The sequence below is a fragment of the Saccoglossus kowalevskii genome, chromosome 1, assembly GCF_978046115.1.
Source record: "Saccoglossus kowalevskii chromosome 1, keSacKowa6.1, whole genome shotgun sequence".
NCBI classification, from domain to species: Eukaryota; Metazoa; Hemichordata; class Enteropneusta; family Harrimaniidae; genus Saccoglossus; species Saccoglossus kowalevskii.
In genome coordinates, this window is record NC_140641.1 from 7,601,772 (window position 1) to 7,627,667 (window position 25,896).

Below are 25,896 nucleotides of genomic sequence, written 5' to 3' on the forward strand. Positions count from 1 at the left end.
GACAAACTTATGTCACGGTGCAATGGCAGCTAATGTGAATCCCGTTTCACTCACCGAGGACGATGTCCCGGGCGCAAAGTTACTACATTCTTCAATCAAGTGGGAAAAAAAGCATTCTGATAGTAAGGTGAGTCGACATTTTATGGATTCTCTCCGGAACGGAATTTAACTTCCGGTATTCGACTGACTAATACGTTGTTAGCACAGTCAGCTGGCGCACACGTGATAATAAAATAAATACGATATTTACTATATGGGGGCCGCCATCTTGAATGACGCATAAAACTAAATAAGAGACTCTTAGGGTTGGACCATTTAATTTTTGAGGGGGGGGGGTCAGCTCAGTGAAAGGCAATTTTTTTTTTTAGGAGTTCATCATATCCAACATTTTTTTTTCATTATCTTCAACGGTGGTAGAAAAGACTTGCTATTTTACGTTTTTTTGACAAAGTGGCCTCAATTTCGACAAATTTGATCAAATCTCAAGACAAAACAGTCGGCCATTTTGGTCCAAATTTTGAAAAAAATATGACGTGCACGTGTAACCCAATATACATGATCATCATATAAAGTTTGATTGAAATCACCCTATTCAGCTTCGGGAAACAGTTCCAGACACGTTACAGACTGAATTTAAGATATTAAACAAAATGGCCGCCATTTCGACAAATTTGATCAAATCTCAAAACAAAACATGGTGTTGTATTGTCTTGAAGTATAGTACCTATGTACAAACTTTCAAGTGAATCAGGCAATATCTTTCAGAGGAATCAGCACAAAAATAAAAAAAAAAATGAAATGGCTGTGAGTCGGCCATTTTGGACCGAATCTTGAAAAAAAAGTGACGTGCACCAATAACCCAATATGCATGATCACCATACAAAGTTTGATTGAAATCGCCCTGTTCACGTTTAAATATCAGAATTTAGCAAATTTGAGGGACAAAATGGCTGCCAGTCAGCCATATTTAATTGAATCGTAACGAAAATTGGCATATGTAGGTCATTATAGATTGTCTGTATACCAAGTTTGAACGAGATCGGTCAAAGGCTGTCCGATAAATGGATCCAGAAGGACGGACGGAACCGTTTTTGGACTTCGTCCGAACTGGGACTAAAAAGGTTCGTCGGTAGTCCGAAAACAAAAAGAAAAATAAGAAGAGAAAGTGTGCATCATCCCCACATCCTGTTACAAAGCAACAAAAGATCACTGACATTGTAACAAAAAGGGCTAAAATGCAGGTGACTGCTACATGTACTAAAGTGGCTGATGACAGTGGAATGGTTGGTGAATGTGGGTTGGGTGGTGAGAATGAGATGGTAGGTATGAGTGAGGTGGGTGGTGAGAATGAGATAGTAGGTGTGAGTGAGGTAGGTGGTGAAAGTGAGGTGGGTGGTGAGAATAAGGTGGGTGGTGAGAGTCTGATTGTAGGTCAGAACGAGATTGCTCTGTAAGAGTGTGATGTAAAACATTTGCTGACAACAAATTTTCTCATTTATTTTAATATTTATTTTATTACATTTTATTTATTTTTGACTCCTGTGTGCGAAGCACACAATGGGAGTCTTTGCAGTTACCCTGTCTGTATGTGTGATCTGATATCTCAAGAACAGTATGTTGGTTTTTAATGAAACTTGGTGAATAGATGCTCTGAGCTAATACGCAGATTTGATTAGGTTTTCATTAGTCAATTTTCGCTTTTCCACTGATATCTCAGGTACTAATCATCACATACAAAGGACAATGCACAGACAAATATGAGATATACTAATTACCTAATTTGCGTAATTACTCAATTTTTAGCTTTTGATATTTCAAGTACTATGACTTCATTTTTTTTCAATGAATCTTGGTACATAGATGTTCTAGGACAATACACAGACCTGATTAGTTTTGGGTTAAGATCATATTAATTACTTAATTTGCATAATAAATCATAATTTTTGATTATAATGACATTTCAATGAAACTTCGTACATAGATGGTCTGTGACAGTGCTTATCTTAATTTAATGAATCTTGGTACATATATACTCTAACACAATGTGATGATCAAGTAAGTTTTAGGTTTATATACATCTATAATAATTATATAATATCTATAATATTATAAATCTATAATAATTTACTTTTCAGCTTTCAATTAATTTAGTTATGATTAAACATCACATTATAATGAAACTTTGTACATGTGCACCCTGGAACAATATACAGACCTAAATCTATACATAATAATTTCTCAATTTGTATAAAAATTCATTTGGTTCATTGAGGTAATCCACAGACATGATTAGTTTAATGCATATTGATTATCTATGATTAGCCCATTTCTGATATTAAACAAAAATCAGATTTAAATTGAATTCATCGCAGAGGTGCTCTGGAACTAATTAGAATAAAAACCATGGATGAAAAATCAAATGTATTTTCTGTATGTATTATAAATTGTGATAATGTGAATCACATTTTTCATGTTATGCATCTCAAATAGCAGACAAAAATTAGCTGCCAAGCTTCTTGTTTGAAAAGCAAATCTTAAATTTTGAATTAATTTTAATGTGTCTCCAATACTCTCAGCACTCAAGAGTTCTTTCTAAGCTTCCTTTGATATTTATTTTATTTGTACTTGTTTAATACGACGTGGTTCCATACAATCATGAATGTATCTTGTCTATTATTGTGGTCACATAACATACTGTGGAATGCTTTATTTGCACTGGCATTTTATTTTCCCTGTTTTACCTGTAGTCAATTTCCTGCAAAATAAATTCCAGTGAAAATGCAGCTTTCTCTATACGCATTGAGTCTTAATACAACATAGTGAAAATTAGATCCACACAATGCCAGAAAGCTGTTTTCAGCGAAAATAAATTCCTGAGAATATAAAGTATTTTACAGTAGTCAGCAATAGTGCAAGCAAATTTTCTAACAATGTTTCTGTTTTAGTCTGTAAATGTATTTAAACTAAAACAGCTAAATTGTCAGAGATGTTGCATGCAATACCGCATTTGCTCTATTAGTAGCGCATGCTCTTGTGTAAATAACAGAGGTGTTTCTATGGTCAAAATACATCATATTTTAATAAATCAGTATACAACCAATGCAATTGTTGCCGTACATGTGCTTCTATTGGAGATGCTCTTCTAATAGAGCATGTATGGTATACAATCTAAATGCAATCAGAGTGAAATTGTTTTTGAAATTAATATTGAAATGCAGATATTAATTTTCCCTCTGCTATTAATTAATCCACAAACCAGAATTATTGACATCCATTTATATTTGACCTAGTTTCTTCTTGTACTATGTGCCCCCTTATCTTGGCAGGAAGAATTGCCATTTTTTTATGACGCAGTAATTCAAGTGAATCTACCATGTTCAGAGATGACACGACAACAGCTGATGGAAACATTTTTTTCCCCCGAAGTTATATAGTGACAAATATTTTTTTTTTACACTGGTGAAGCAGCAATTTTTTTTTTGAAGAACATTTCACTTTGCAAATTTTTTTGTTTGTTTCTGACCTCCCCCCCTCAAAAATCAAATGGTCCAACCCTTATTTAGTTTTATGTGTCATTCAAGATGGCGGGCCCCCATATAGTAAATATCGTATTTACTTTATTATCACGTATGCGCCAGCTGACTGTGGTTGTTAGCTAAGTCTGAGATTTTATTTACTAAATACTGTCCAATTAGTGCAGAAAACGTGAAAAACACGGTTTATGGTTTGAAAATCATTGGATCGATCAGTGTTCGAGTGAATATTTTTTTTTGCGGCGACCGGAAGAGCTGCACTAACCGTGATCCGGCAATTTGTCGTTGTCAGACAGGTTGATGTGATCGGCGTTAATACGTCGTGTCCCTAAATCATTGGAGCTAAAATATCGTTTTCATTTTTTATGATGTTGGTAGTTATCTAACAGAATCCTGAAATATAATATTACAGAGATAATCTCATCACCCGTTTTTTTTTAGTGTGTAACCCCCCCTCCACCATGACTAAGACGTCCGGTAGTTTGTTTTGATCGTAAAAAAATAGTCACCGCAAAATGAATGGTCATTGATTAAACACGGCACATTGATTGAACACAATTGTTACAGTCTTTCAAGTTTTATTAAGTATGACAAATAATTTAACTCTGTTTTCAACTATAACAATATGACCTCAAATAATGTATTACCCATATGTCTGAAACACGAAAAATTACATGAATTATAAGACAAGTATTTTATGATGTCAGGGACTTGCTTTTTCTTGAAAAGACCAAACAATATCTGTAATATCAGATAATAATAATTATTACTATGATGTTTACATGTATTTTCAGGTGTCAACTTTGCATAGACAGTGGTGCTTTACAGCGTATCGATCCTGGAATTGATAAAGGCCATGGTTGACAGTGAATAAAGGTGAAATCAGGTCCTGCAATACACTTGATATTGGTGATATATTACCTATTAATGGCTGGAAACCTCAGTGATTTACAGGACAATATACCTGTCATAACTGATGGTCATATTTTTTATAATTGAGAGTCACCCCTCCAGCCATACACAATGCGATGAATCAGAAGATGAACTTGACTGTCATACAGCTAAACCATTAAGGAGAGGCGAGCAGTTTTATAGAAGTGGACATGTCACACAGGTTTATGCAATACAGAAGAATGCAACCATCTATGTTAAAGCAAAAGTACAGGCCAGCATGAGGAGTCAGACTTACTTTGTTACCTTTGCAATATCTGCTAATTCTGGTTTTGTCAAAGATGGGACATGCGAATGTAAGTCGTCAGCCTTAGGGATGTGTAGCCATGTGGCTGCATTACTTTTATATGTGTCAAATTATGATAAAGAAGCCTGTACCAGCAGACCGGCATTACACCAATCGACAAAATACTTCAGATGTTATCAGCTTTGACCCAAGACCACCATCATTACGACACAATCAACTAAGTACACATGCAAAAAATGAATTCATCATCAGTTTGCAGCAGTTCCATAATGCCTTACCATCAATGTGGGAAACTATAATTCCAGTCCATTATGACGACTATTTGTTAACTGATGATGAACTCCAACATTTGAAAACACGGCGTGACATTCTTATTGAAAACCTAACAGCAGCTGGTGTGACAGAAATTACGACAGGGCAAGGTGACAGGTACTGGCACAATGAGAGACGTGTTCGGGTCACTGCCTCTCAGTGCAAACAAATATATATCTGTAAAACTGATAGTGCTGCTGAAAATATTGTGGCTAGAAAATTGTGGGACAAGCCAATATCTACAGCAGCTATGCACTGGGGCCACACCAATGAACACAGAGCAAGGGAACAGTTCCAGACCAAGTATCCAGATCTGAATGTAAATGAATCCGGGATGTGGACCAACAGTAAACATCCAGGACTAGGAGCATCCCCTGATGGCATTTTGATTGACAAAGACAACAACCTTTGAAAAAGACTTGAGTATTAAACAAGCAAAGAACTTTTGTCTTGACTCTCAATTAAAGTTAAAACGAAATCATGCATATTATTATCAATGCCAAATGCAAATGGGAATTACAGAAACTGAAGTTTGCTATTTCGTTGTGTGGACACCTAATGGAATGATATGTGAACAGTTGCACTTTGATACTGTATTTTTTTAAATATCAGCAAACGCTTAACCAAATTTCACTCGAGTAAGTTTATTCATGAATTTTTTGAGGTGAGAATACCGCGGAGCTTGTCAATACTTTCTATTGATTAAGTACATGTCTACTCAGTTGTCACTGTTCTGTGATATAAAGTGTTAACAGACAGTGTTAACAGCTATTGTGTTCATGGGGATATGGTTTCCATGCTGTACAAAACACCTGTAGGATTTCCAACTTGAAACAAAATACACGCTTTCCTTTATTTACAGAACGTTAAGTTACAGTGTATACATGTATTGTGTATTCAGTAAAGAAATAAAAAAATGATTGCTATATCATAATGTGTATTAATAATTGTCATATTCATTCTATATGTCGCTACTTATCGAACAATTGGGTCCTGAAAATTTACAAGGCAGCCAGCCACAAACACCAATTGTGAAAAAACAGGCTGAAGAGAAAGTCCTAAAAATGATGGGATATTTAGATCTGCCTTCTTCTCGTATAATAAGTCCCCAATTGTAAATCCCCTATCAGCAAGGATCAGATCACCTTCGTCAAGGAGATCAAGAAAACCTGACTGCTGCACAATTTATTTATCTGAAATAGACCCCTCAAATGCATCAGACACATACATAATAGCTCCTGACGGAGCAATACCTATCAGCACTTTATAAGTAACATGATTCTTGTAACTACTATACATATTGCCCTGCTGCTTAAAATGGGTTGACTGTTCAACGAAAAATTCTGAACAATCTATTATCACACGAACATCTTTAAATTTCTTGAAACACGCTGGAAGGTTATGTTTTATAATATCTCTAGGAGGAAACATATCACACCTGAATCTGGAAAAATGTTTATACAAAAACTGTATCCAAGTAGTAACTACAGTTGTGACATGACATCTAGAAATACCAAACCTATATAGCTATATCCTGATGTAGTAAACCAACTTCGAGTCTTACAAGCATTAAACAAGCAGCCTCTCGGCTGAGATAGCTCCGCTGCTAGCAATGCAATGCAATGAAAATTAAAGATATCGTGAAATGAACAAATTTGAGAGTGGTCCACATGTAGTACCTATATATGTAATATCAAAGCAATTGGACTTGCATTTTTTAACAAGAAGTTGAAAATATCACTTTTTACCAAAAATGACAAAAAAATTCACCAAAATTAGAGAATTGAAGATATCATCATGAAATGAAGAACAAATTTGAGAGTGGTCCATATGTAGTACCTATATATGTAATATCAAAGCAATTGGATTTGTACTTTTTAACAAGAAGTCGAAAATATTACTTTTTACTAAAAATGACAAAAATATTCACCAAAATTAGAGAATTGAAGATATCATTACAAAATGAACAAATCTGAGAGAGGTCCACATGTAGTACCTATATATGTAATATCAAAGCAATTGGACTTGCATTTTTTAACAAGAAGTTGAAAATATCACTTTTTACCAAAAATGACAAAAAAATTCACCAAAATTAGAGAATTGAAGATATCATCATGAAATGAAGAACAAATTTGAGAGTGGTCCATATGTAGTACCTATATATGTAATATCAAAGCAATTGGATTTGTACTTTTTAACAAGAAGTCGAAAATATTACTTTTTACTAAAAATGACAAAAATATTCACCAAAATTAGAAAATTAAAGATATCATTACAAAATGAACAAATCTGAGAGAGGTCCACATGTAGTACCTATATATGTAATATCAAAGGAATTGGACTTGCGGTTTTTAACAAGAAGTTGAAAATGTCACTTTTTACCAAAAATGACAAAAATATTTACCAAAATTAGAGAACTAAAGATATCATTTAAAAATGAACAAATCTGAGAGAGGTCTACATGTAGTACCTACATATGTAACATCAAAGCAATTGGACTTGCGATTTTTAACAAGAAGTTGAAAATATCACTTTTTACCAAAAATGACAAAAATATTCACCAAAATTAGAGAATTGAAGATATGATCATGAAATTAACAAATCTGAGAGAGGTCTACCCAAGGTACATATACACCAAGTATCAAAGCATTCAGGCTTGTAGTTTTTTAAGAAGAAGTCGAATAAGTAAAACATTGACACGGACGACAAGACACCGGACGACAGACAATCACTCATATGATAAGCTCCGCTAGACAAAGTCGACTGCGGAGCTAAAAAAGTTCATTCATGGGAGTCAATTTACAATCAGGTCCACAGCGCTCGTTTGAAGTAGCTTCTTTGTCGACAAAATCACGCTTCCAAAACAGCAGTTTGTCTCGTGCAGGGCCCAAGAAATTCCATAGGCTCATAAACTGGATCCACGTCAAACCAGTGTAGAACTTACATATTTCTTCATTATTCTCAACATCATTTACACTAAAAAGATGCAGATCTCCTGAAGTTGGCGAAGAGCTATCAGCATTTTTCAACAGAGTCAACTCATTTTTAAGGATAGCATTCTCTGATTTCAATCGGACAAGCAAATCAATTTCACGGCTCTTAAAGTCTACTTGAGTACCTTTATCAAATGTCTCTATTTTTTTATTTTCCTTGTTGGTACTTGAAACACATAGAACAGGTTGGCTTGCTGATAGTGTTGATGTCCTATCACAGATTACCTCAGATTGTGTGTCTATAAAAAAAAAATGGAAAAAATACAAAATGCATTGTTGGTAACTGTGACATTTGAATTTGGGCAGAATTTAAATATTGCAATCAATAAACTATCACTGAAAGCAGTGAATATAAATACATGTTTCAGTTCACCAATGATAGAGTACACAGACTCAGTAACTATGACATTTGCATGTGGACAAAATTTAAATATTGCAATAAATAAACTATCACTGAAAGCAGTGAATATAAATACATGTTTCAGTTCACCAATGAATAGGGTACACAGACATGTTATACAACTCAATATGTCGAAGTTAATTCCTAACAGCATATAAAAAGACAAGCCGGTAGGCTGGTTGGCGATCCGCTCCGCTCAAAAACAAGCACCATGTTTTTGGCTGTTTCCATGGTGTGACATAAACGTGAAGCTAACGTCGGTTTATAACTAATACGAAGTTCGCAAATACCATTCAGTTTTTGGAAGTCACTTAGTTTATTACTAGGACCACAATCACTCTCCTAGTCGAGTGACTGTGCTAGGACGTATTCTGCTGTTACATTTATTATTTCCAACCGTTTTGCGATAGCATTTTCTAGAATGAAGCGTTTCCTGTAAATGCTGGAAAGCGAAATAATGAAATAACGAGATGGTAAATATTTACCTAAAGTACAGTGTGTTGACCTTCATAATAATATACTGCATAATGCAAAACATTAGTCACGGTGAGTTATTTAAATATACGACTCCTAATCGAAAAATATGACCACAGTCCAGAATTTCAGACGGATATTAAGAAACCTAAGAGCATATCAAAAGCATTTACTCTAAAATATAAAAAAGAACTGCAGTCAAAAGTCAAGAATGCCAGCAAATAAAGGACTCTGTCCCACAATCCTTTGTGCGCGTTATTACGGACACGCGCAAAAAACTGTACCACGCTTGTCAAATCTGGGTCAAATATACAGTACGCTACTATCTTGCCACAGTGGAGTGTTCGGTGACCATTGAATTAGCCCGTGATTCATATTTTATGTGTATTAATTTATTCATCAATTTTCGTGACTGACAGTACTGCCCAAATTTTAGTCAAAAAAACGCAACTGGTGAAACGGAAGAGCATTGCCAGGCGATGGACGCGGGGCTCTTTGGCGACGACCGCATAGAGGTCAAAATACGCGTTCTATTTTTACGCGTTAAATATGGCTCTTCCATTTCGCCCCCTCCGGAATGTTCTACTTTCACAGCCTAATCGCAGGTTTTTCGAAAAACGTCGAAAAAACACAAGAATTAGTAGAAATGTTCCTGTTTTGGGCGGATTATTGATGGAGAATAATGTCTTTATTACAAAAATGCTGAAAAACCGTGAGTTGTTGCCTTAGTTATTTTTTTATTGGCGAAAAACTGCGAACTCGGCAAATTTGATTGCACAACTTCCTTTTATCATATACACCCAGCGACACCGATAAAACTGGTAGAAGGTAATACATTTGGGGCGAAAGTATTCAAAAATCAGTTTTTGAATGTTGCAATGGCAATGGTGGGCCAGGATTGTTTTCCAATTAGTGACGGCACGACCTACCTGTGAAGTATGAACAAAACCGGCCGAGCCGAAACAATCACAGAGGAGTTAAAAGCCGTTGCTGGTGAAAAGTTACCCCAACTTTAGGGTCAAATTTCTCGGTAATGAAAACAGATATCAAAAATTCAAATGGTAACTTTGTGCCCACACTCAAGCTGAGTAGAATGAGCTATGTCTGCAGTGTTTTATCGCTAATTTGTAGGAGGAGATACATTTGGCGCGAAGCTATCCAAAAATCAGTTTTTTGGCTGTTGCTATGGCAACGGTAGGCCAAAATTTTTTGTAGATTTTTCCTAATAACTAGGGTGAAGGTGTGACCTACCTGCCAAGTTTGAACGAAATCGGCCAAGCCAAAAAAATCACAGAAGAAATCATACGTGAAAACACTGGAAATATACACACACAGACACACACACAAAACGACAAAAGTGATTATAAGGGCAATCCTAGCGGAGCGGATCACCAACAAAAGTGATTATAAGGGCAATCCTAGAGGAGCGGATCGCCAATAACCCACCTGTCATTGTGTTTACACTCAGCATTAAAAGGCCACTTGCTGCATCCATTTGTTGTTGCTTTTTAGGACTTGGACAAACATCTCTTGGCATAGGAGGTTTTCTTTTCCTCGAAAAGCGATGGATCTAAAAGTGGGAATGGATACAAGAAATTCAGAAAATAAAATCAACCAACAGTGACAAATAACACAGTTATTTTGTATGCATGCCGCCCGCCATGCAGTCTCCACCACCGGAAATTCTACTCGGTGTACAAATTCATGGGTATCAGGACGTTCCGGCCCTGGTAAAAAAAAGACGATCCGGCCCTGGTTTGGACGTTCCGGCCCCGAAACAGTTTGGTCGATCCGGCCCTGGTATAAATTATATTTGATACGTGTTCATATCTAATGTTAATATATTAAATACACAACGAATGATTGACTATCTTGATTGACAACTTATTTTTCGTCTTTTGCAGGGAATTTTTACGGTTTAACACCATATTTTACACAATGCAACAGATGTTTTTTATTTACTCGCCGTCGCCTTTGTACTAAACACTGTATGGCCGAATGTGATTTACACTGTGCACGTGGACATGTGTGGCCCGCAGACAAATAACTTGAATACACATCTAATACAATCCGTTTCAGTCAGGTTTGAATACACATTTGCGGTTTGTCGCGTAATGAATTAAGAACGATAATCGACAGAGGAAGGTTTATGTAGCAGTTTATGTAGGCAGACAAAATAGTTTTATTGGTCTATCAGTAAATAAACAAATTAACTGTTTCTTTGCACGTTGTGCTTCTGGTTGTTGAGCAATACATTTTAGTTCCGCTCAAGATCCGCATTTTTGTTGTTCGTTTGAATGTGTTTCCATGGGGAATTACGTGTATAAATTAAGAACAGAAGTCGGAACATAACAATGTAGCAAGATGCCTCACTTTGTCGCCATGTTAAATGCACGACTTCTCGTACTTTATACGCCAAATTACAAACAATGACCTGTCGGTTGGTGGCAGATCAGTGTTTAAAGAAAAAAAATTCGCGGCTAAAAGAAGGTGTTAACAACTTGAATAGAAGTGAGTACGTGACTGATGATACCGCCTGTACGTAAGTGGTCAATATTATGAACAATGAATATGTCGTTCACACACTCTATCAGTTAACTGCTAAGAATTCTAAATCGCTTGCTCTCTGAAAATTATATATTTCTACGTCACGTTAAAATCGCTATATAAGTCCGACTGGTAATACAAAAAAAATTGTCACATGTAACGGTACATTGCATTATACTAGTCCCACTGATAATAAAAAAATCGTCTCTTGTTATGGTACGTCGCGTTATATCAGTTCCATTGATAGTAAAAAAAAATACAGCCAAAACAAGGTCGGCTTGGACGTTCAGTTGCGAGACATAACAAAAAAAAAAACGCAGCTAGTGATACATTTCGAAAATACAAATACAAAATAAACGCAATCAGAGGCGCCGACCACGTGCGTTGAAAATAAATAGAACGCATTGTGACACAGTCTCACCAGCCTCTTTCACTCGCAATATATTTATGCTATTTCCCAACGCACTTATATTTAATACATTGACGAAAAACACTACAAGAAAAATGTAAATCAGGCTTGTAATTACTAGTAACTCAACTCGAACGCAATATTCATCACTGTAAAAGTGGATAAATTCGAACCAGCCAGCTAATGACCAGAGATGTCCGGTCGTCTTCGTTGATAACTCGCCAATTCACCATAATCGTCGCGGTGAACTGTTTAGCTGATTTTTCAAAAGATGGATATTCAATTCATATTCATTCCAATATTAGTCCCACTGATAATAAAAAAAGGCGTTCCATTTTACGGTACATCGCATTATATTAGTTCCACTGATAAAACAAAAAATCGCCCCATGTTACGGTTATATCAGTTCCAATGATAATAAAAAAATCGTCCCATGTTATGGTACTTCGCATTATATTAGTCCCACCGATTACAAAAAAAATCGTCCCATGTTACGGTACGTCGCATTATATCAGTCCCACTGATAATAAAATAAATCGTCCCATGTTACGGTACTTCGCATTATATTAGTCCCACTGATAATAAAAAAAAAACATCCCATGTTACGGTACGTCGCGTTTTATCAGTCCCACTGATAATAAAAAAATCTACTAATCACGTTGATTAGAAAAATGTTTCACTACACTTGTTACTAGTTAAATATTCGTGTGTGCTTTGACAACTTGTCGCTGGAGTCAAGTGACCTGTTTGCTACACTCCTCATTACCATTTCAATGATTGTGTGTACTTTGACACCATGCCCGAACGGAAGATGTGTACAGCCCTTGCATTGTGCTAAATGTAAGTGTTAAGTGGCTACATTCTTTCCATGAACTTTGACAAGTGCTACAAAAGACGGAAAATAAGTTGTGAATAAGATAGTCATACATTTGTTGTGCATTTCATGTATTAACGTTCATTACGCGACAAACCACAAATGTGCATTCGAACCCTGACAAAAACAGATTGTATTAGATGTGTATTCTAATGTCTGCGGTTCACGCAGGCGGCGGCGAATAAATGAACATACATCTGTTGCACTCTCAAACAATGTGTTAAATCGTGAAAAATGCCCTGCAAAAGACGAAAAATAAGTTGTTAAACAAGATAGTCAAACATTCGTGTATTTAATATATTAACATTAGATATGAACACGTATAATTTATACCAGGGCCGGATCGACCAAACTGTTTTGGGGCCGGAACATCCAAACCAGGGCCGGAACGTCTATTTTTTTTACCAGGGCCGCAACCGACCAAGGTCGGATCGTCTAGAAATCATTCATGCAGTCTACACACAGGTGCTCGGAACGTTTCCTGGATAATAAAAAATGACCTAAAGTGGGATCGGTTAGTCAGTCGCTGGTACATTCCCCTACTACTCATATAATAAATAATGTATAATAATATCCAGTTTTTATCCACACCCCGAGCCCCCTACGGATGGATATTAAGGTTATGACACCCTATGGATTCAAATCCACCATTCAGGTATCGGATTTTTGTTAACTAACACACTCCCTGGAAACTACTGATTTGACGTATACAGATGGGTATGTGAAAAAATTATACCCCTCGGATACACACAAAAACAGAACCCCTCGGAAAAAAAGCAGTATGACTTGCAGGTGGCCTACTAAGTGGTCTTCTAATTATAAAAAAAATGGGTGAATTGAGATGGTATGTTGCGAAGAGCAGTGCAGTTGGAAGGAGTCAATGATTTTTTTTTGGGGGGGGGGGGGGTTTGCACAACTAGAGTGATGTCATAATATGATGACACCTGATTTGCAAATCGGGCCGAAAATTAGTTGAATGACTTTTGTCATTGGTGTTTGAATTTTTTTTTATTGTGATATGTCTCTAGTAATTGCAATGTAGAAGTACGTTCAACTGAATGGTCAGGTAATTTGCAGACTGATTCACAAATCACATGTACATGTATGAAGCAATATGGCGCTCAGTGTAAATGCAAAAATATACATCTAGAGTGCATATATACATGTAGTGTTATATAATAACATTTTTTTATTGCTCACAATTTGCTTTATACATAAAAGCAAGCAAGGTCTAATGACTATTGGTAAAACTTTAATACACAGGTTTTCTGCTTTGGATTTAATGTCACAAAAACATTAATTTAAAGTTGTATGTATTATATATGTATTAAGCGTAAACTAATGAAAAGAAACTAATAACAGCGAAACTTAGCGAAAAAGTATTGTGATAACAGTAGAACCTGCCAGCAGTACAAAAGTTCATAGTTTATTTACAATGTTGAATTGAGACTCCCTAAGTTGTTGAAAACTCAAACCAACTGTTTTCAGGCATTATAATGTATGCTGTATAGTAAAACACATTTCTGAAAAGAGGAAATGATCAATTTTCAACAAAAATTAAAACATAATACAACTTTAAAACCTAAATGTTCATATGTCAAAAGTTTGATAATTATAATTGTGAACAGTCCTCAATACTTTTGCCCTGAAATATTGAACCATTTTGGTGTGACAAAAGACGCAAGTTAACCAATACATAATGTATGTATGTATGTATGTATTGTCAACTTCAGCTAAGGGTAGACGTGGGTAGACACACTATGGACGCATGCGTAGACGACAACTCTCTCGCTTTAAATGTCAGAGCATGAACTCTGGAGGTCATTGCCCATCGTTGCATGTAATTCAAACATGTGGTTATCAGTTGAAATGTACATGAATAATGTAATCGAAGTGCGCTGCCCAGAGTTTATTATATTATAGTAAAATTTAAACATTGCGCATGATATGGTATGTTATTGTATGGTTTAAATTACATATTCACTTCATTTCGAATAAAATAATTCACAATAGGAACATCGATGAAGTATTTAAAATATTTTCTCGACATTCGGCAGACACCTGACTAAATCTTTTTCAGTAATTTAAATGCGCACATGTGTAAGTTTGTGTAATTATTACGAATGCAACATTATCAAGTCGGTAATATTGAAACACTCACAGACCCAATACCCTGGGACAGTACCCTAACAATAGTAAAAATGACTTTAGTTTGCGTAATTATTATGAAAGCAATTACAATGTTGAAATATTCAGAGCCGGTACAATATTGTAAACAAAATTGCGTAATTAGAAAAGCCAGTACAGAGTTGTGTACAAGTTGCGTAATTACAGTACCGTCAGATATTATAACAATTTTACTAGATCGACACGCGAGGCAAGAATAAAAGGGGTTGCTAAGGTAACGTGCCAAACTTCAGTCAACATACACTTGATGTCAGCATCGCCACGCAGCAAGTTTCGCAAAGAAGTACTTGAAGTTCAATTGTGCCCCAAAATGATGTCGCTGATCACTCAGTTGTATGTTGTACTAAATTTTGACTTTGGCTTTTTTATCTTAGTGCATGTTCTTGTTCACGTAAAATGCGATCTCTCACCAATGTATTAAAACACTTTGAATTTATACTTTGCGTGATTATATTTGGTCTACGCGAAACATTAAATTTTCTAAACATTACATGTAAATGAGACCATGCATGATGTATATTCACAAAATCATGGAATCATATTTTATGTACGTCTTTCATTCCAAGGCTCAGGCAAATAAAACAAATGTTCTTCTGCCAACTATTATAGACTAGTTTCCAAGCTTTTGACTAAGCCAAATTTATTTAATTTTCCATTGGAAATTTGTGTGATCCTTGTAATTTCTCAGTCTTTTGTGTTCATTCATGGTCTTGACAATAAATGTGAATTGCCGTGCGAGCCTTCAATACACGACCGTGTATGTAAGGGTGCCTCTACAGGGTAGTTGCGCGTGGGAAAGGTGAGACGCAGTTTTGTATATATGCCACTTGCGCGTACGCCCAAATCAGACTTGTGCATGGTATTCTCATGATAACCTGCGCACAAACCAGACTTACGCGTGTGAATAAAATAGAGTTTGAATAAAGGAAATGAACGCGAAAATCAGACTTGCGTGCAGACTTGCATGTAGCTTTCTAATTATGCTAGCCAGTAAAATACAGAGATTTCAAATATTATAAATAAAATGATTGTATACAAGTGTTGTAATGTCCGATGTAATAGCCACATGTCGAGTTGAGTTTATTTTAATTTATAATGTTCCAGTTCATGGATGCCAATGAAATTTGAGAACAACTGAAATGTACAAGTAAGTCAGACTCTTTTAAATGAATGTGTCAAGTATACACATGAATTATTTGCCCCAACACATTGGTTTATTCTTTATTCTAAGTTGCGATTGATATGTTTGTGTGGGCTTGATCGGCACCGTTGTAGAATAAATAGATTTTTTGGATTAAAACAGTTTGCGAGCAGGAGTACAGCCATGTATAATTGCATGCATTTTAAAAGGGCGTACCCCCTCCCCCAGGTCTCTTGGCCAATAGTTTTTTTTTTACAAACCTACCCCTTGGAAGCTTAAAAATTATGACCGCATGGATTCACATCTATGGGGAGTGTGAATATGAAAAAAAAAATAATCAAAAATATGCGGACCCACTAAACACAGCCCGGGGCCTCCCGGGACGTACATTCCGGTCTAAAAGTTGCCTGTGGGTGCTGGAGTGGGTTAGAACACAAATACACTGTGTGGCCAAAAAAAAAAATAAAAAAAAAAATAAAAAAAAAAAATAACCGAAGCCTAGGGACAACAGTAATGGTACACAAACACATATTTTACTTACGCAATTCAGCAGGAAAGATTTCTTTGGTGTGATTATCTCGTCGTAATTAAAAACAAAAACAGTCGAAGTATTAGGACGGCATTTTATGTTGGGTAATACGTTGATTACCAACGACAAATGATCATTTGCGGTTCACGAGACGCGGCCACCGACTTTTACCGGATGTCACCAGTACGCTATATGCTAATTACTAAGGTCGATGGCCTGATTTGGAATCACGGGCAGCGCTCATCCACTTCTACGGACATCATCAATACTTCAGATACTAACTGCCTTTTTGTGCTAAATTAACCAACGAAACAAAGCCAACATTGTCTGTGCCTAGACTTATAAATAAACACACTACCTAAACATATGTGTGTAAATATAAGATGAATCAAAAACACTTTTCTAGTGTCTTTGTACGATTCCTCGATTGAGGCTCACTAAACGGTGTCAAAGATGAATGTGCCTGTCATTTTAACGCCATAGGTAGTGTGAAATTAAGGATGAGACCCAGGCTCGTGGGCGCTTATATTCAAACCTGTATTTAACAATGAAGTTGGCATTTGAACACCTGTTGTATATTTTTAGTTAGCTCTGTGTTTCCAGTTGTGTGTGAAAATATATTTTTTCTTTTCAAACTAGAGAAGTGTATGCGTGTTTATCTCAAAAATTGTTTTTTTGTTTTTTGTTTTTTTTGAGGATTTTCACTGGAAACATACGTACGGAAAACACCCTGAAGTTGCGGCCATCCTGTCTATTGTTATAAACTGGTCAGCTGGCTGGGGGTCGGACCGTTTCCGGACAGTACAATGCGAGCCTTTGTTGTTTTCTTGAAATGGGAGTCAAAAGTGAAAACTTTTCAATTTGCGAATAAATTACCGTTTGTTGTTATTGTACTCATCGAATAATGCGATACATACAGTTATTGGTATACTAGATGAGAATATTCTGTGAAAAAATTGAAATAGATCCTGTGTCTGTCAGACGTTTATTAAAGTAATGCGCATAAAGCCAAAATGGAAGGCTCTAAAACGGCAAATTTGCATAAAAGTGATTTCTTGTCTATTCCTATTCAAAGCGATAATTTTTTTTCATAGTTATTTCCAGTTGTGTGTGGAAATATTTTTTTTCTTCTCAAACTAGAGAAGTGTTTGCGTGTTTCATTCGAAAATTGTTTTTTTTTTATAGTTTTTTCACTGAAAACAGAGGTACGGAAAACATACTGAAGTTGCAGCCATCCTGTCTATTGTTACAGCCCAAACAAAGTCAGCTTGAACATTCAGTTGTGAGACATGACAAAATAAACGGTGCCAGTGATAGATTTCGCAAATGAAAGAACAAAATAAACGCAATCAAAGACGCCGACCACGCGCGTTGGAAATAAATAGAACGCGTTGCGACGAGTAATCTCGCCTGCATCTTTCACTCACGCAAACGCACACACATGCTATTCCCATACACTGAATACGTTGGCAACTGAAGGAGAAGTTTAAATCATCTCTGTTTTAACACAACTTTAAACAACAGTCTCACGCTGAATGCATGTTTATCAATTATTAAACTAAACATTCAATGAAGCAGACTGTGACGGTTAAGACGAAAAGACAAGGCTAAGACGAAAACCATATGACACAGTAAGATTATGCTCGTCTACTACACGCCCGGGAATTACACGTTCAAGTATCCAACTTCCAACTAAAAAACATAATTAGTATCAGCAATAATTTCTAGTATTGCCTGGATAATTGCGTATTATTAGTTAACATCAGACATATCCCTGTACAGGATTTTTTTTTAACAATGTCTCAAATTTCAGAAAGAATATTCAAATAAGTTGGGATGAATATGAATTGAATATCCATCTTTTGAAAAATCAGCTAAACTATTTACCACCACGATTGTGGTGAATTGGCGAGTTATCAACGAAGACGACCGGGCGTCTCCGGTCATGAGCTGGCTGGTTCGAATTTATACACTTTTACAGTGATGAATATTGCGTTCGAGTTGAGTTACTAGTAATTACAAGCCTGATTGATATTTTTCTTGTGGTGTTTTTCGACAATGTATTCAATACAAGTGCGCTGAGAAATAGCATTATTATATTGCGTGAGTGAAGGACGCTGATAAGACTGTGTCACAACGCGCGTTTATTTTGTATTTTTATTTTCAAAATGTATCACTGCCTGCGTTTTTTTGTTATGTCTCGCAACTGAACGTCCAAGCTGACCTTGTTTTGGCTGTATAAACTGGTCAGCTGACTGGGGATCGGACCGTTTCCGGACAGTACAATGCGAGCCTTTGTTTTCTTGAAATGGGAGTCAAAAGCGAAAATTGTTTTTTGTTTGATTTGTTTTTTCACTGAAAACAGATGTACGGAAAACATGCTGAAGTTGCGGCCATCCTGTCTATTGTTATAAACTGGTCAGCTGGCTGGGGACCGGACTGTTTCCGGACAGTACAATGCGAGCCTTTGTTTTCTTGAAATGGGAGTCAAAAGTGAAAATTGTTTTTTGTTTGTTTTGTTTTTTCACTGAAAACAGACGTACGGAAAACATGCTGAAGTTGCGGCCATCCTGTCTATTGTTATAAACTGGTCAGCTGGCTGGGGACCGGACCGTTTCCGGACAGTACGATGCGAGCCTTTGTTTTCTTGAAATGGGAGTCAAAAGTGTAAATTGTTTTTTGTTTGTTTTGTTTTTTCACTGAAAACAGACGTACGGAAAACATGCTGAAGTTGCGGCCATCCTGTCTATTGTTGTAAACTGGTCAGCTGGCTGGGGATCGGAGCGTTTCCGGACAGTACAATGCGCGCCTTTGTTTTCTTGAAATGGGAGTCAAAAGTGGAAATTGTTCAACTTTGCGAATAAATTGTCGTTTTTATTGTACTCATTGAATAATGTGATACATACAGTTGTTGGTATACTAGATGAGAATCTTCTGTGAAAAAAATTGAAATAGATCCTGTGTACGTTAGACGTTTATTAAAGTGATGCGCATAGAGCCAAAATGGAAGGCTCTAAAACGGCAAATTTGCATAAAAGTGAGATCTTGTCTTTCTACTGGACTGGAAACCTATTCGAAACGATAAAAAAATGTTCATAGTTATTTGCTTGGATAATACTCGCATCTTTGACGTAATGAATAAAGAACGTTAATCGACAGAGGGAAATAATGTAGCAGTTTATGTAGACAAACAAACTAGTTTTATTGGTCTATCTGTGAACAAACAAATAATGTTAATGTTATGTTTAATTTTTGGTAGTCGGGCAATGCATTTCAGTTCCGTCCAGGGTCCCCATGGTTCGTTGGAATGCGTTTACATAGGGTATTGCGTGAATAAATTAAGAACAGAAGACGGAATGTGACAATGTAGCAAGATGCATTCACTTGGTCGACAAGCTAAGTGCTCGACATGTTCGTCTTCCTGTTCTTTATATACGCTAAGTAAAAAAACACAATGACCTGTTGGTTGGCAGCAGATCATTGTTTAGAGAAAAAAGAGAAGGTGTTAACAACTTGAATAGAAGTGAGTACGTGACTGATGATACGCCGTCTTATATTAGTCCCACTGTTGATGGAAAAAAACTCAAACTAGGCAACAATACTAGTATATCGGTCACACTGATAATAACTAAATCGTATCATGTTACGGTACGTCGCATTATTTCAGTCATACTGATAATAAAAGAAATCGTCCCATGTTACGGTACGTCGCATTATATCAGTGCCACTGACAACACTGTCACACACAAAAAATAGGTGACGCCTGATGAAACCACACTACATCGCATATATTGGTGATGTGGGACCTAGTACCAGAGTGATTTTCATATATCATCTCAATAAGTAAATGATTGTGCCTCCCATTCCATCGACATACTTGCATGACAACGGAAATTGTTAGATGTACGTCCAGTGGTTAGAAACATTCGTAATTAATTGAATACATGGTACACAGCAAAAACAAAACATATTTTATTGTTATCACTCGATATTGTAATGTCGATCGGTGCGGACATCTCCATCACCAACGAACGTATGATTGTTTTAGTGTCACGAAACTTCTACATATTTTTAACCCTGTCTGCATATCGTGGAAGTTTCCATAAAAAAACTCGCCATGGCATTGGTGTAATAGTTACCGTCGTGAAAGCCATTGTTTAGTCGGTGTCTCCAGAAGTTCTCAGCAAAGACAATGGTGTGACGCGTTATCGTTATGTACATTGTTCAATTGTTACAATGTGACCCAAGCGAGCTAGTAACCAACCAATAATCTAAAACAGACGGACTTTTTGAGTAAAAAAAATGCACACGAGTTTACATGATATTGTGAATTCGATTCGGGAACAGTAGTATTTTTTTAAGGTTACGACATGGCTTCACTGAGAACAGTAACGCGCATAAACTATTAAAGTAACAGACGGAGTTACCGCTAAGGCAGTGTAAAAAATAAACATAAACAATAGAAGAAACGGGTATATAAAATGGGACTAGTGAAATATATTTCAAACGGCAAATGGAGAATGTTTTGATACAAAATTGGTATAGGAGTGCAGTTTAAGTAGAGTCTATTGTTGACGAGTGTGTTGAAAAGAGGCATTGTTCACGGTGTTACTCTTTTTAAATTGCAGACGCAATTTTTTTCTGTAAACAATTGTAATTGCTCGAGCCAATGAAAATCAAGTGCTAGTGTAACGTAAGCCAATCACATGAAGATGTGCGCTATAAAATGAGACTTATTTTCCCGACTCGGTCAGATCTTTTTGATCAGCTGATCTTAGCATTGCTTTGAAACGCATCTCTCTAAAGCTATATCCAGACAAACATATTATATTACTATAATTATGGCTCCTCGACGCAATCGCACTGCAGTTCATTGGCCATGTGGTCAGTGTGGCAGTCACTGTGGTGATGACGGAGTGATTTTTTGTGATGGGTGCCATGTATGGTTCCATGATCGCTGCGAAAACCTGACATCGCACGACATGGAAACACTAGGGACTATGACTAACGATTTTTTATGCTCTCTCTGCACAGCTGGTTATAGTTTTGAAGATGGTCTGGCCCGGTTACACACTGCTGCATGTTTGGGTGGTTTTCGGTTAAGAGATGTTGCAACGATGGAAAGTATTTACATTGGACGCGTGGAGAATATCGTGGTGCCAGAGAACGAGGTAATGTTGGGTGATAAAGTTGTAGATAGAGTGTCGTTGAAGATATGGGAGAAGGCTGGCGGCGATGAACAGCTGAAACCAGTCAGTGTGATGGGAGATGGTAACTGCCTGTTCAACGCCCTATCCGTTGCCTGTGTCGGAGATGAGAGTGCCGCTACCGAGCTTAGATTGAGGACATGCATCGAGATGGTAAACAACGAAGAGTATTACACCGAGTATCACCGAGGTAGAATGATTTCTCTTATATCACCGGAGTACGCAAATTGTATACGAGACTGTGCAACCGACGGGGGATATTCATCGGCCTTCACGATTCATGCTGCCGCCACTGTCCTTGGGGTTGGAATACGGTCGGTATATCCGAGTGTCAATGGGATACTTGACAGGTGTGTCGGAATACTCAATACTGTATTCAACCCCAGGGCAGTAGCCGGTAGTCGTGCGAGAAGCGATCTGTCCGTTATGTGGACATCGGTAAGTATGCCAGGTAAGTATAACTCGGGAATATGGAGACCTAATCATTTTGTTCCCTTGTTGCAGGTAGAAGAACAATCAATCCTGGAATTATCTCTGACACCTCCTAGTTCGCCTGTTTTTACTTCAACGCCTGTTAAGAAGATTAGAAGTAATGTGGCGGTTATATCTGACGACAGCAGCCAAGAATCAGATGACGACACACCTGAGGTAGTAAGTATGCAGGTGAGTATGCCTTCACTTCCTGGTGCAATGCACGGTAATGGCCGATTTCTGGATGTAGATGATTTGTTTCAATGCATGTCACGAAATCAGCCTAGTGCAACCTCAGTGCCACCAGGTGTGAAGGAAAATGTCTACTTCCTTTTAAATTTCGAGTCCAATTATCTCCGCAGGCAAAGTAACAAAAAGATGAACTATGTAGACGAATGTGGGGCGTGGGATAACAAATCATCTGGCAAAACTCATCATTATATTATGGAAGGCGACAGACTAAAGTTTTATGTAGATTTGAAAGATGGTTTATACTGCCGGGACGTGAAGAGAAAGCGTGTACCACTAAAGCCCCAGCCAAACGTAGATGGCGTCATAGTGTTTAGGAGGTATTACATAGTGCTGAAACGAGATAGCAATTACAAGAAAAGAATAAGTACAGTACAAGGGACAGTCTGGCTCATTTGAAAAAACTCGCGGTTGTGGAGTATATAGGTAAGTATAATAGTTCAGTTACAGCACATGGAAACTCGAAAAAGACTAACGGCGGAGACTATATCAGAACGACGGAAGAGCAGAAATCAAAAATGGTGGAGATGGTTAAGACGAAGAAACCGCGTGTTATATACCAGGAAATGTTGGCAGACGGAGACGCACCGCGAAATTTAAAAGTTATAGAGAACATAAAATATAGTAGCGACAAAACGGAAGGACGAAGCAAGAAAAATACAGCCGACGACATTCAGATGCTGCAGAGCACATTTCACGAGCACCCGTTTCTGCAGGAAATTGTCCAAATCAAAGGCGAACATGGTAAACCACCCTCGTTTATTTGTTATCTTGAGGAAAGCCTGAGTGACATCGAGTTATTTTGTTCGTCTAACTCTTCCCATCCAAGTGTTTTAGGTATCGACAGGACATTCAATTTAGGCGCCTGCTACGTGACAATTATGGTCTATCATCACGGCAATTTATTAAGGAAGACGACGCAGAAACATCCAATTATGTTAGGAGCAGTTTATTTGCACTGGGATGGTCGGTATCAGACTTATCAGCGTTTTTTTTCTCATCTACACGGAAAGCTGGCAGGTCGTATTAATGGTACGCAGTTGTCTAATTTGGTTATTGGTTCGGACGAAGAAGCGGCACTCACCAAAGCAGTTAGGGATTGTTTTCCGGATTCGGCGCAGGTTTTATGTATTCGACATTTAGAGGAAAACGTTCGTCGGTGTTTGACACACAAGGTTGGAGTTGACTTGAAAAACCGAAAAATTATAATTAGCGACATATTTGGCAGTAGTGGTCTTTGTAAATGTACTACCAGCGAGGAATTTGAACTCCAATTTTCGGAACTTTCGGCCAAATATAACGCTTCGTTTCCAGGCTTTGTTTTTTATTTTCACAGAATTGCCGACAAGTTGCGGACGTCTGTGTTGCAGCCAAGAAAAGGCAACAGTTGGATTCCACTTGACTGGAAAAATAATTCATGCGAAAGTATGAATAATATTTTAAAGTTAAGTGCCAACTGGAAGTCCCAGAGGCTTCCCGAATTGATTGACATGCAGAATCGTCCGAGGTCAACAGCTTGATGTGTGTCGCGCCATTCATGGTCAGGGTGAGTATGAACTTGCGCCGTGGATGGCGAAGATGCGCATCCAACATGTCGTCTGGACTCAGAAATCGAAAGAAGAGCAGGACAGAGTTTATAGGAAATTTATGAGAGGCGTTCCGAAAAGAGAAAAAAATATACTAAGCACTGACGGGAAACTGAAAATACCACGAGTTCCGAAAAACGCGAAGAAACCAAACCAGAAGAAAAGAGTAAAATCAGCTAGAACCACGACTTTGAAATAGCAGGAAAAACACCAAATAATCGCCGATATTATATTACTTTCACTCGCGCGTAATTTACTCGTTCGTGTATTTTAGAACTTCGATGTTATGTTACTTTCACTCGCGTGTAGTTCACTCGTTCATGTATTTTAGAACTCCGATGTTATGTTACTTTCACTCGCGTTTAGTTTACTCGTTCGTGTATTTAAGAACTCCGATGTTATGTTACTTTCACTCGTTCGTGTATTTAAGAACTCCGATGTTATGTTACTTTCACTCGCGTGTAGTTTACTCGTTCGTGTATTTTAGAACTCCGATGTTATGTTACTTTCACTCGTTCGTGTATTTAAGAACTCCGATGTTATGTTACTTTCACTCGCGTTTAGTTTACTCGTTCGTGTATTTAAGAACTCCGATGTTATGTTACTTTCACTCGTTCGTGTATTTAAGAACTCCGATGTTATGTTACTTTCACTCGCGTGTAACTTACTCGTTCATATATTTCCATGTAATTTAATAGCTCTCATACTCAAGAACCTCGATGTTATGTAATTTATGTCTCCCAAAAATCCAACCTCGCGTCCACGTCGTGGGAGATGGTAGCGGACCTTAGTGCCGACTGAAGAGGCTCTGGTAAAAATTAACCCCCATATGTTGCTTTCACTCGCGTGTAACTTACTCGTTCATATATTTCCATGTAATTTAATAGCTCTCATACTCAAGAACTTCGATGTTATGTAATTTATGTCTCCCAAAAATCCAACCTCGCGTCCACGTCGTGGGAGATGGATTGGGGGCATGCACAGAATTAGGGACATTTACAATATAAACCCTATTACCATATCAAAAAAGTCATTCTTAGAGAAAACTGAGAACCACTACACAGATTCATGGATTTGTGATATTAATAGAACAGATTCTAAGCTCAGAACCTACAGCCTCCTTAAAAATGATATCAGTACGTCACCCTATCTGCATTTATTATATAATAGAGAAGACACACTTGAGATTGAGCTGCCATAAACTTCAAATTGAAGTTGGTAGACATAAAAGGCCAAAAATACCAACAGAAAAAAGAATCTGTAAAAAATGCACTTCATCAGAAATTGAAGATGAAATACATTTTGTAACAGGGTGTGATTTTTATAATGCTGAACGAGAAATACTTTATACAGAATTCACAAATGTACTCCCCACTTTTCAACCAGAAAACAATATAAACAAAATCAAAACTATTATTAATACAAAAGAACATAAATTAATCAAGCATGTGACAAAATACTGAAAACTTTGTTTCAAGAAACATGTCACATAGACATGTACTTATACATAATTGTATTTCACCACACTATCTCGGGCTAATTTGCCATTTTAATCTTAATTTTCTTTAACTTCTATTTTTATTACTATTTTTTTTAAATTTATTACATAACAGCCTAAAGTGATTTGTTAGCTTTCGTTATGGTGTAATAAATGAAATTATTATTACATTATTTCATAAACAGTCTGAGGTTATATATAAAGATCGATAAAACGAATGAATCCTGCCCATACATACTGATATTTCTGGTAATTACGTAAATACACTGTGTGGTTTATACTGAGCAG

The 25,896-nt window shown here is 37.0% G+C and overlaps 3 protein-coding genes across 3 annotated transcripts in view; 2 read left to right on the forward strand and 1 right to left on the reverse strand.

Annotated features, from left to right (window-relative positions):
• Window positions 1-5,977, forward strand: LOC146750337 (uncharacterized). Its single transcript, XM_085498641.1, has 2 exons — window positions 1-127; window positions 4,328-5,977. The coding sequence occupies exon 2, from the start codon at window positions 4,811-4,813 to the stop codon at window positions 5,453-5,455; it is 645 nt and encodes a 214-aa protein (XP_085354767.1). The 5' UTR covers window positions 1-127; window positions 4,328-4,810; the 3' UTR covers window positions 5,456-5,977.
• LOC146750338 (uncharacterized) overlaps window positions 5,864-25,896 on the reverse strand; it is a 22,475-nt gene continuing 2,442 nt past the window's right edge. The window contains exons 2-3 of the mRNA XM_085498640.1: window positions 10,357-10,480; window positions 5,864-8,275 (exon numbers count right to left, since the gene is read on the reverse strand). Coding sequence (XP_085354766.1) covers window positions 7,815-8,275; window positions 10,357-10,480 — 585 coding nt within the window. The 3' untranslated portion in view covers window positions 5,864-7,814. The remainder of the gene's footprint in view (window positions 8,276-10,356; window positions 10,481-25,896) is intronic.
• On the forward strand, window positions 21,370-22,667 carry LOC146750339 (vertnin-like). Its single transcript, XM_085498691.1, has 2 exons — window positions 21,370-22,467; window positions 22,638-22,667. Exons 1-2 carry the CDS (start codon window positions 21,439-21,441, stop codon window positions 22,644-22,646), a joined length of 1,038 nt encoding a protein of 345 aa, XP_085354817.1. The 5' UTR covers window positions 21,370-21,438; the 3' UTR covers window positions 22,647-22,667.

What these genes read in the sequence shown, in the direction of transcription:
- LOC146750337 (XM_085498641.1), top strand. Translation starts at nt 4,811, where the DNA reads ATGTGGCTGCATTACTTTTATATGTGTCAAATTATGATAAAGAAGCCT.
- LOC146750339 (XM_085498691.1), top strand. Translation starts at nt 21,439, where the DNA reads ATGGCTCCTCGACGCAATCGCACTGCAGTTCATTGGCCATGTGGTCAG.